This window comes from Solea solea, chromosome 6 (genome assembly GCF_958295425.1).
Source record: "Solea solea chromosome 6, fSolSol10.1, whole genome shotgun sequence".
NCBI classification, from domain to species: Eukaryota; Metazoa; Chordata; class Actinopteri; order Pleuronectiformes; family Soleidae; genus Solea; species Solea solea.
In genome coordinates this window covers 18,229,721-18,242,112 of record NC_081139.1, presented here as the reverse complement: position 1 = coordinate 18,242,112, position 12,392 = coordinate 18,229,721, and the positions used below count along the sequence as shown (strand labels likewise).

General features: G+C 39.6%; 1 protein-coding gene across 1 annotated transcript; it reads right to left on the bottom strand.

The window, feature by feature from the left end:
- Positions 1-3,163: 3,163 nt before the first annotated feature.
- Positions 3,164-11,263, bottom strand: LOC131461515 (rac GTPase-activating protein 1-like). The gene is made up of 17 exons (XM_058632824.1): positions 11,114-11,263; positions 10,655-10,762; positions 9,298-9,500; positions 8,978-9,132; positions 8,440-8,509; positions 8,280-8,333; positions 8,056-8,133; positions 7,759-7,876; positions 7,490-7,635; positions 7,235-7,399; positions 6,802-6,897; positions 6,425-6,623; positions 6,179-6,284; positions 5,904-6,036; positions 5,261-5,369; positions 4,983-5,091; positions 3,164-4,516 (listed from the first exon to the last, which is right to left on the bottom strand). Exons 2-17 carry the CDS (start codon positions 10,737-10,739, stop codon positions 4,441-4,443), a joined length of 1,902 nt encoding a protein of 633 aa, XP_058488807.1. The 5' UTR covers positions 10,740-10,762; positions 11,114-11,263; the 3' UTR covers positions 3,164-4,440.
- Positions 11,264-12,392: the final 1,129 nt, after the last annotated feature.

Below are 12,392 nucleotides of genomic sequence, written 5' to 3'. Positions count from 1 at the left end.
GTTACAAAGATAGGGAAAGTAGTGGAGTAAAACTAAAAGTGGCTACAAATATATATAACAAAGTACAGATATGTAAATGTTGTACTTGCACAGTAACGTATTAAGTATTTGTACTTTGTTACATTATAGCACTGTTTCTTCAGGACACATGCAGCCAATCAACTTCCCGTGACCCGCCACCTAATATCACGTCAAAAAGTTGTTTTGCTCTTTCGGCTTCTCCCTCATTAGGGGGCGCCACAGCAGACGATCTGTATATGTGTTTCAGCAGAGATTTTTATGCTGTTATCCTGACACAACGGCACAAGGAGTACACTGAGTGTGCGTACCTTCCTCAGCTATGAGCTGCCCATGTTTTTGATATTTATGTTTATTGCATCATGATCATGTTTTTCATTGTGTGCTATATATTGTTCTATATCCAGAGAAACACTTTTATTATGAAATGGTGTGAAATATTTTCAGAAATCACCATGGAATATTGTGATACTATTTGAATCTGATAATGCACACCCTTAACAACAGTCAAACCTTTTTTTCTCCTCTTGACCGGCCCCCTTCCTGACCACAGTAGATGCTCAGTGCCCCCCCCCCCCCCCCCCCCGGTCATTTGAGTTTGAGGCCCCTGGTTTAACTCCTGTTTGTTTTTGGACTGTGGGAGGAAATTGGAGAACCCAAAAGAAAAGACACACACACACACACACACACACACATAGAGAACATGCAAACTCCGCACAGAAAGGCCATTCTTGCTGTGAGGCAACAGTGCTAGCCACTACTTCATCATGTTCAGAATGGTCTGAAAAAGAGAGACTATCCAGTGAGTGTCAGCTCTCTGGGTGAAAATACCTTGTTTGATGCCAGAGGTTGGAGGAAAGTGGCCAGACTGGTTTGAGTCTGATTGAAAAGGAACAGTAATTTAAATAACCACTAGTTACATCAAAGGTATGCAACTATCTCTGAACCTTGAAGCAGATGGACCACAGCAGCAGGAATCCACACAGCGCCACACCTACCACTTTTTTAGGCATCCTCTGCACCTATTTTCTTAATGTATTTACTAGGGCTAGAAACAATCAACTGTTTTGATAATTGAGTATTTAGTTGGTGTTGTGGTTAGACCCAGGTTTTGGAGTTTGCATGTTCTCCCTGTGTGTGCATGGGTTTTCTCTAGGTTCTCTGGTTTCCTCTCACAGTCCAAAGACATTCAGATTTAGGGATTAGGCAAAGTGGACTGAATTGACCATAGGTGTGAGTGTGAGAGTGGATGATTGTTTGTCTCTATGTGTCCCTGTGATGGACTGGCAAGCTGTTCAGGGTGTGACCCTGCTATCGCCCTATGTCAGATTGGCACAGCGACCCACGCGACCCTCATGTGGAGGATAAAGTGGTAGAAGATGGATGGATGGAGTATTTGGTGTTAGAGGTTATTTCAATAATTAAAACAAGCTTTCTGATTTTTCAGCTTCTTAAATGTGAATATTTTCTGGTGTCTTTGCTCCATTTGACAAAGACAATCATTAAAACTGAAAGAATTTGGTCTGTGGACAAAACAAGACATCGTTTTGAGGTTTGGGAACCACCAATCAACATTTTTGAACATTTTATGACATCTTATGGACCAACCAAATTTGATTAAATCGAGAAAATAATCGACAAGCTCTGGCCATGACGGCTTGCCATTTACTGTTCAGTTAAAGTGATACTCAACACATATACAATATAGAAAACGAGCATACAGAGGGAGAACAAAACTCATGATTGTAATAACCGAGATTGATTCATTTAGCCTTTTAACCTAGATTTAAAACATTTCCATGGAGGTTTAATTCTATGTATATTAAAGTGTATTGTATTGTGCATATTTTATGGATCAAAGTCGTCGAATAAGACGTGAAAATCTCGTAGTTAACATGGTTTCCTACTTTAACAAACATATTGATCAGGATCAGGAACATGATCAGATGGGTGGATTTGACTGGCAGTTATTGAGTTGACATCTGTGAGGCGCTGACATTATTGGCTCTGACCTCAAACTGGCAGCACTGCAGACGCACGCAACGTGCCGACACGTATGGATCATATTTCCAATCCGTCAATACCGGCGATAACTAAACCTTCTGAAACTGAATAATGTATTGATTGTGCTCTGCTTCCAGAGATTGCAATTGCACTGTTGTTTCCTTTGGTATCAGCGGCTGACGTCCACTGTATAAATAGAGGAATTAAATAGTGCTGTTGTTGTTGTTGTGTGTTTACTAGCTTGCATTGTAATTTATTTAAGAGCTCTTAATTGGAATAGTTACTCATTTGGCCCTCACTGGTCCCACAGCAGAGTGGAGCAGTATCACTGCACACTGGGGCATGCTGGAATATGGAGCTACAGAGACACACTGTACACAGCCAGCTGTTTGATGTCTGCAGCCTCTGAGCATATGCTGCACCGTACAGCATAAACACACAATCCCCCCCGATGAGAGGACAGATCGACACACAGGAGACCTTATTTCAGGCTAATGAACTATTAATGTTGATTTGAAATTCAAACATTTTCAGAGACTCTCCTCTGCAAGTTGGCGAGAAAGAGAAGAAGCAGGAATAAACTAATTTGGATGAACTCTGCACACTATATTTTCATTTCTCTCCCCCCAAACAGCTGTGTTTGCATCTCAGAGGACTTAATGTGTTGCAGAGGCTCAGTGTTGAATGAGGCCATATAAAATGTGTGTCAGTGGGTTCAGCCAGAGCTTCGCTATCGCGACAGTACGTGTTCGTGAAATAACAATGAGAAGAATAAATGATCCCTGCATTAATTCATAATAATTTTGAACCTCATCGCCTGCTCACTCTGCCCAGTAGATTATGGAAATAGCTGTAATGACTGTTTGAACAATGAGCCAAATTACATTATCATTCAATGCTCTGTCAGCTTTGGAATTACAGGCGTCATGCTTTTGCTCCTCCACTCGGGATCTTTAACAGTGGTCAACATCCACAATGGACCTTTAAAATGAAGATGAATTAATATTTCCAGCTACGTAAAGACTTGGCCTGTGTATTGGCAAGATTCTGACGATAAGATACATATCACAAAAATCACACATCCGCGTGCCCTTGCACCACATTTCAAGCTCATGCATGAACAACACCCACAAAGACAAAGTCATGTTCTGAGGTTTTATTTCTTTTATCTCAACTGTGGACTTTTTTGATCTCATATAAAAAGAATATAATATTCTGTCCACAAAATCTTTAAAGTCAGTTTCACGACATGTCATTAAAGAAACAGGATCATATATAGTTGTATAAATGTATAAAATACAAATAATACAAAGAGCAGTGTTAAAAGGATTACAAATTCTTTTTTTTGGCACTGCAAACACTAAATCAGCTAGATTTGGCTTTAGTTAAATACCGTGAGATGATATGAACATTTCCCCCTCAGATAAAATCTGTACCAGTTTGGTCATCATGATAAAATCTGCAGTTTGTAAAAGTGACACAAGACATATTCTTCACTTCTTAGGAATAAATAGCAAAACTACAGTGGATACAAACTCTAAACAGTGACATGTAAATCAGTTTTAACAATAATTAAAGTCCTGTTTTGACCACACAGATGTGTGAGCCTTTGAAGGTTAGATCAAATTAAAGTATCCCTCATGATCTGCTAAAGACTAAAAAAGCAGAATCTTAGTCATGTGCATAATAGACAGTATATCATTGGTTGATGTTTGCATATTAAAAGTGGTGCAACAGCAGCCTCTAGTGGCAAATATTCCCAGGTAGAAAAATACTTAAGATTGTTAACAAACAAAACACACAGTGCAAAAAAAGCAACAACATTCCCATTCAGTATCAGTGTTAACTTTGCAGCATTGTTAAAGTAGACAAGTCATGATTGTTATGCAACACCACACAATAAACACACTCACATATAAAAGAAAATGTCACATCAGAAAAAACAGTAAGGGGAAAAAAAGACACTGGCCAATAATATAACTGAATTTTTGTGTATTGCACTCATCAGTGTTGCTGCAGTTACAACCACAGGTTCAAAGATGGATACACACCAATGGCCACATAGCTAAAGAACTTCAATGCCAAGTGTTAGTATGGATTCTTCAGTTTAGCATGCTTGGTTAAACCCCTCACAATCACAGATGTGAGCAGTTTTGGTCAAAACACATCATTAGTACTCAAGATATAGAAAAAAGGAGCGTAAAAAAAAAATAGGAAAATAGGACTAGTTATAAATGTCTTTTTGTTAAAACACGTGATTAAAAAATTACAATATTAAAAAACTTGCATGCTAGAAAGAAATTGCACAGTAGTTTGCCCACACGATTATGTGAATAGAAATTTGTTTGTTTTTTTGCAATAAGTAACCCAAAAGTAAAATATAGGTTCATCTTTTCTTTTTTTTCCTTTAATCCTTCATTACACCAGTTGTGGAGAAGAGAAGAAGGTCCCCTGGCGGTTGGAAGCAGCTGTTGCTTTGCCCTTGCTCCCAAATCTAAAGAGGGTGTTGGAGGGGAGAGGCAGACGGAAATGTTTTAATCTATATGTATCGTATAAAAGGACAATAGAAAACACTAATGGCACAATTAGAGGTGATGAAGCAGAAACGTATTATGCAAACTCTGAAGAATCCTAAACAATGAGGAAAGAGTTAATGACAGAGTGTGGAGGGAGTTTTAAAAACACTATGGAATAAAAAGTGCACCACAGTTGCCTGACGGACATGGGGTGAGTTTGTCGCACTCTGCAGTCTCACCACTAATTATTACAAGCAGGATATTTAAGATGTACAGTATTTAAGCCCCACACAGGTGTTTTCACTTGTATTTTGATTAAATTAGATAGTGTGGGCGTGTACAGTCAGTACTTGACTGACGTCCCTGATTTAAAAAAAAAAAAAGCTGTTAACTGGTTGACATTATTGTGGCTAAACCTAACTGCGAGAATATGAGTGAACTTACATGGTGGTGCTGGAGAGGGTCTGCATCATGCGCTTGGACAGTGAGCTGGAGGAAGGTGTTTTTGACATCATCTGGCGCTCTGGAGTGGTCACGGGTCCCAGGATGCTCACTAAAGATCAATTATGTTCATTATAAATCAAGTAGCACCATATATATATATATAGATAGTTAGTGGTTTAAATCTCGTTTCTATCCCGTCTTCCAAGAACCAAACAAAATGTCTTAATCCCATGCTTGTAAAGTTCATGTCTACTTCAATGTAGCCTTCATTATTTTACCTTTGTGTTCTGGAGTTTCAAACTGGTGATCATTTTCCATGGCAGCGATATCTGGAGAGGCGAACTGACTCCAATAGTGTGCTGAAATACTGAGCAGGCGCTCGATCACCTTAAGAGACAGAATCAACATAGAGCTTAGGATAATAAATTGATGAAAAGTCTAGAGCTGAAACAATTAATCGATGAATCGATTATTAATCAATTACTAAATGAATCGACAACTATTTTGATAATCGATTTGAAGATTTTTTCATGATTAAAACATGTTTGAGCTTCTTAAGCTTCTTATAAAAGTATTTTCTCCATTTCTTTGCTCTGGATAACAAAAATATCGTTAAAAGTGAATCATTTTTTGTTTGTGGACAAAACAAGACATTTGAGAACAGTATCATTTCCAGGTTTGACGAACACCGATCAACATTTTTTAAGGTTTTCTAATATTTTATGGAGCAAACGATTAATCGATTAATCGAGAAAATAATCGACAGATTAATCTATCAGTTGCAGCTCTAGAAAAGTCCACTACTAAATAAACAACTGACAGGTGAATGTTAATAATGGTTAGTTGCAGCCACAATCTTTGATGAAAAAAAATATTATATATATATAACAAAGACATTGTTATGGAACCAATTCACTTTACCCTTGGTTGTCTGCTTGTGTCATGCAGGATGGTCATGGGGTCTGGGTCAGAAACAGCATGACCCACGAGGGTTGGGCCAAAGACCCTGGCCAGGTTGTTCACATCCATTTTGGTAGCCACACTATGTGACACTCTGGGGAAAGAAAGAACGGGAAATTAAATTTCACGCAGTCCTTTCAACGGCGCATTGTGACCTGCAGAGCAGAAATGTAAGAGCTTCTGTTTGGCATGGAAAGGGCTTTAACAAAAGCTTTCTTAAATGTTATGAAAATTACTTCTGCAGGTGAATCATCAGACAGGCCAGAGTGTCTCGGTTGGGTTGAGGCAACTCACTAATGGCCTGGTAGATCATGGCCAGACTGTTGCCGTCATCCTGGATTTCTACCAAGACATAAACACCGGTTATTGTCTGTAAATCACAGTTTCCTATCAAAGCCATTTATTTGTTAAGTAATGAAGACAGAAAAAGGTGCTGGGAGAGAGAACTTGAAGATAAGATTCTGCAAGTGTCTGGGACTCACCAGCTGCTTCCATGAAAGCTTTGTTAAGGTGGAAGGTGAGCAGCGGCTCCGGGAGGTTTCTCAGGAAGTCTTTGAGGACACCTGTGACCACGTTGATGTCTTCGACTTTGCTAAGCTGAGGTAGAACCTTTCCTCTAATCAGCTTCTCCTTCAGCTCCTTTACCATGCGCTCCTGGCCAGAGATTCTGTACAGGCCAACCTGTAGCAAAGGAAATGCAAAGCCATCTCACTGTCTGGCTACCTATGATACTGTATTACTGCTGAACAAGATAAGCAATTAGAGAAGGGATTACCTGTTCTAGTGTACCAAGGAAAGGGTTCAGAACATTGATTTGAAGGTGAATAGTAAACAACAACTTTGATTAAGTCTGTCTCACCTCATGTAGGCCTCTGTGCTCAATCTCCTTAATGCAGCAGATAACCAAAGCTGGGATCTTTGGGGAGGTGGCTGGAGCAAAATCAGCCAAGGTGGCCTTTACACACACACACACACACACACACACACACACACACACACACACACACACACACACACACACACACACACACACACACACACACACACACACACACACACACACACACACACACACACACACACACACACACACACACACACACACACACACACACACACACACACACACACACACACACACACACACACACACACACACACACACACACACACACACACACACACACACACACACACACACACACACACACAGCAGACAAGTTTTAATGTAGGTAACATGATTGTAAAAGAAAACGTATGAAGAAGAGTGAAGTTAAGTGAGATAGATGTACCTCCGTGTTTGTGATGGGAGTGCTGGCAACTGTTGGATTACAGGGCAAGGGGCAACGCTCGCGACATTCTGGATGGGCCACGACCCTGCAATCCTGACAGCGAAGGAAAACCTTGCCAAACTTTGTTCTTCTGCCACATGGCGCACAGAATTCAGACCGGATCACCTTGGGATAGAGAGGAGCATAGTGTGTTTAGTCAGTGTGGACTTACACATCAGTATGAATCACTTAACCTTCACAGTAGTGAGGTCTTACTGTTTTGGGAACGAAATGGTGTTTCTTTCCTCCTTTAGCTTTGGGAGTTTGAAATTGGTGAGGGAAATCTGAAACTGATGTGCTGGGAGCCTCACTGGCAGTCTCTGATTGGTCAGTAGTGGTTGTATCAGCCCAGCTTCGAGCAACTGTAGACATAATCACTCATTAGTAAATCAAAGGAAAAAAGGTCCAACTGACAAACTAAAATGGTCACAATTTTGTGAATTTGTCGTTATAAGGTTTTTAAAAAAAATCTTTAATATTCTCACCACTTTTCTTTCTGCTGTGTGTCCAGTAAGGCACAGTTTCAATGGTGGAGATGGCCTCAACAGCACCACCATTTACAGGCACAGTGATAGTAGTTTTGGTCACAACAGACTCATTTATCTGAATTATTAAAAAAAAAGAAAAAGAAGAAAGAAAGATATTTAATATAACACTCTTTTCAGTAGATGTGCATCTTTTACTTGGTTTAATAAATACAAGGACATGGTAGCAATTCAGTTTCTCTTGTTTCTGTTATGTTAATGCTTTTTAGTGCATTTAGCAGTAGAGGTCAGCATTACCCTATCTGATATGCGTCCAGTAGAGCGAGTTTTCTTCACAGCCTGTGGAGGACCGTCACAGAGTTTTCTGGAGGAACGCTGTAAATTTAAATCCAAAAACATGTTCTCATAGAATAACAGCAAGATAAGTACAGGTGAACACAAAATAATGACTAAGCCAGAAAAAAAACACATTGGTGGAGATTACATTGTTATTAATGCAAGCAACTTCAGGCATTACTCACCCGTTTCTGCCGTTTCCTCAGTCTCACAGTCTTCATAACAGACGAATCCCAGTCCTACAGGAAAGGTTCAATAAGAGTATTTACCAAGTCAAGCATTATTGGAGTCTGTTTCCTAAAATCAGCTCTTTAGCAATATTCAGGTAAATGCTTAAGATTTTACCAGCGAGTCATCCGTTTGGTCATAGCTAATGTCTGACAGCAAAGATGCAGATTCATCGATTGTTGTTAACCTGTAAAATTAAAAAGAGAATACATTTTTTGTTTTCAATTAGGAATAGTACCAAAATAACTGGCCCCAACGGTTCCATTTTTTGGTACCCTTCCCTTGGGATGCCATTGGAGTAAAATAGTACGGTGCAGTTACCCCCGCTCCAACCACAACAATCAGCTGATTGGGCAACAGAAAAACATAATTCCCTTGCGATTGCCACAAATCAAGCAGGGAAAAAAAAAAATCTGCTGGATGTTCTCCATTGTTGTCTGTTGTGTTGTGCATGTCATCGCACCAGTACGCCATCAGGCACAGCCCACACCCCACCCACCAAGTAAAGGTACTGCTCTCAGTCGAAAAGAAAACCTGACCCAGGACTTCACTGTTCCAAACTGTACCTGTAGTACCAAACCAAACTGTACCATGATGGATACACAACCTATGATAACTGAAAGCTCATAAACAGCAACAGATATGAGGCTCTGACCTTCGGCTTGAATTGAGGTCAACTTTAGCAGCCTGTGCTGCCTGGGAGTGAGCACTGAGGAAGGCCAGGGCAGAACGCTGCTCCTCGCTCAAGTTGATACTGTTAGCGTTGTTGTCCGATATCAGCAGGTCCTTAATCAGCTGTAGCTGGCGTTCCTTTTACACCCACCAACCAGCAAATGGAACAGCAGAGCAGATAAACACAAAATTACCCATGAGTTCATGTTTCAGTAAGTGTAATGCCAATTTATACAATGAGAGTTTTACCAAAAATGTTATTAATGCACATAAATGTGAGGCTGTGTAACCCATTTTACATACCAGCTTCTCATAGACCATCTCAGCCTTTTGACGCCGGCGAATCTCGACGTCCACCTGGTTGCGGGCGTGCTTCAGTTTGACATCCAGGGCTCCTCGCTCAGTCTCTGCTTTAGTCAGCATCTCTTTACAAGAAACCAGCTCATCGCTTGCCCGCATCCACTTCTTGCGACACTCCTCAAAGTTTATTGCCATCTGAAGGAACTCTGAAAAAGACGCAATGTTACTGCTGCTGGGCATATTTACCGCTCGCTCCTTGTGTGCATTTGGTCCTAATAACCCCTTAATTCAGAGGGAATTATGCAAATTACCTCAGCACAGAGCAAAACACAAGCCACTTTCAGGCCTGGTTTTAACATCTGTCCTGAGAGATCTATTCACAAGTGGACAGTAAGCCTGCTTACACCTGGCATTAAATTGTGCTCTGTCTGCTCCTGTGACCAAAATGTGATCGGAATAGAAGTTCACATGTTTTCAACAAGTCTTACTTTGTGGTTTTATATGATCGAATTTGAGAACACATTCAGGATGCAATGGGTGTGTTCAGATCTGTACTAAGTGCTGTCCAGTGTCCACTCATGATTGTATCACTCTGCATGGATGTTAATACCAGGTCTGAACCGGGTCAAAGAAAAGAGTGCTCTGCTGTTAAGAGAGCAAATCTATTATAGTGCTTTCCTGTTGGTTAAAATGGAAATGAGCTGCATTATCTGGACTATTGACATGGAAATTTTTATTGAACAAAGGCCTTGTCAGACTTTACAGCACTGTTCCTGCATTCATCCTCTGTGGTTAATAATTCACTGTGGCCCTTAAAACATTTTGAGATTAAAACTGAATGAAGCAGATCCATGCTCAAGTTTAGTTTACACTAAGTTTACATTGTTTGCACTAAATTTGATAAATGCTGCAAAGTGCACTAAAACTTTTCATTCAAGAGATTAGTTTTTGAATTATTGTTTTCTGTGTTTAATATATAGCTGATTTTTTACCATAAGTGTTGTTCAATCAATGTTTGTCGAAGTTAAGCAACGTTTGCATTTGTTTTTCTTTAATTAAACTTTTGTTTGATCAGACAGAGACAGGGGAAAACAGCCAAACACACGGGCCAAATAAAATCTGCATCATATGGCTGTCAGATGCTCTGATTTCTTCAGACTGGCATAAGCTATAATAAAACCCTGATCGTGCATTCCTGATTCCTGTTCATACAGTTTTCATTGATACCTTGTGCGAATGCAAATCATATCAATCGAGATTTCCCCAAGCCCTAGTTTCACCCATTGAAAAGCGCCATTGTTTCAGTGGCAGGCTTCAAACACGGTGGCAAATACCAAAACAACGTGTGGAAATAACTTACGTGGTTCAATGCCCTCATTCAGACAGTCCGCCTGGGCTCTGAGAATCTGGAACTGGTTGTACGGGTTCACAACAGACGACTCCATGGTGTCCTCGTCCTTAACTAGAGCTAATGTTGTGTTAAAGAGGAGAACATGAGGATAATATCGGTGTTATGCATGTGTTACATCGCTGTTAGCTCTGACTGAGCACATCTACATTTCAGATTATCATTTACAGGCTTTTCGCGTCACTTAAGTGAAAGTAATACGTTTTTAACGGTCGCGCATGACGCTGTTACCACTTTGTTTTAACCAACGTGTACAGATGTGTTGACTAAATCAGTGTTTCGCCCGTTGTAACGTGTCTACGCCCGTATTGAAGCTACAAGCAGGCTAACATTAGCATCCCCGTGCTAGTGTTGACATGACTAAGCTTCTCATTGTTACCGTTGGTAAATAAGAAACTGGTAAACACTCACCTGTGTAATAATTCCCCAGTGAAAACCACAGCTTACGCGTAATGGTACACCATTCGGTGTTAAAGCAGATGTTGGTCGGTTTACTTTCTGCCCTTTATCAGCAGCAGCAGCAGCAGAGCCACACCTGCCTGATAAAGTTTTCACATTCTTCTTCAAAGTTCAAAACCAGCGCCGGTTTTCTTCCTCGCTGTGTATTTCGGCAGAAGCACGGGTGCTCTATCGCCCCCTACACATCCTGATGTGCAACTGCAGCGAGATTATCAATACCATACATTTTTTGTTCTGTGCCAAGGAGCAGGTGTTTTTGTCTTGTTTCTGTCGTTTGTTTGTGTCTGTGAGCAGTGTTTTCAAGCCCTTTTGCAAGTGAGACATAGTAAGATGTAGATTATAAATTGTATGTATATTTTTTCTGTTTGTATATATAAATTGTAATATATTTATTATTATTATATTATCTTAGACCAGGCATGTCCAAAGTCCGGGCCTAACCCTAACCCGCGGCTTTAGTTTTATCATGTATTATTTATGGCCAGAGATGGACTGGGATAGAAAATCAGCCTTGGTCACATGTCATCCCTAAAAGATCAGTTGCTAAAGAGTTGCACTGTGACATGATGTACACTGGCTCTCTTGGTGCTTGTAATTTAAATTATTGTTGGAAAGGATAATCTAAATATGATCTAAATATACAAGTTGGCAAAAATGAATGTGTAAATCAAGTCCAGTTTTTAGTTATTTTAATATTGACATAATATTTATTTAAATAAATAGATGTTGTGAATATCACAACCATCTTCATGTATATTTAATTTACTGAAATGTTTCATAATTTAGGGTTTAATTTTAGTTTATTAATTACGACAGACATGCCTCATATGGGTGAAGCCCACTTGGTGTGTATCATATGTGTATTATTGAAGCTACAGTATATAAGATAAGATACCTTATTTATCTCACAGTGGAGAGAAAACGGCGTTACAGCAGCTCAACAATAGATAAAAAAACAAACAAACAATATACAAGTAAGTAATACAAGTAGGAAATTATTTACATATATATATAAATATAAGTATAAATATAAATACATATGTAATAAGGTGCAGTTTCTCTCTGTGGTAAAAATGTACAATGATCGTAAACATGGCGTTATGGCAGACCAATGATGCTGAATTGGATCCAATTGTTGCAGACATACAGAGTTTTTGAAATAAAGTCTAATTTTACATATGATTTAAAGAGAAATGTATGCAAAATGTTTGTCAGTTGAAAAAATCTTTTG

Bases quoted from the DNA above. Each gene is read 5' to 3' on its own strand.
- LOC131461515 (XM_058632824.1), bottom strand. From the start codon at position 10,739: ATGGAGTCGTCTGTTGTGAACCCGTACAACCAGTTCCAGATTCTCAGA. The intron at 6,624-6,801 runs GTGAGACAGACT...CCTTTGCTACAG, and splicing joins AGCACAGAGGCCTACATGAG to GTTGGCCTGTACAGAATCTC. The intron at 4,517-4,982 runs GTAAGTTCACTC...CACCCTCTTTAG, and splicing joins ACCCTCTCCAGCACCACCAT to ATTTGGGAGCAAGGGCAAAG.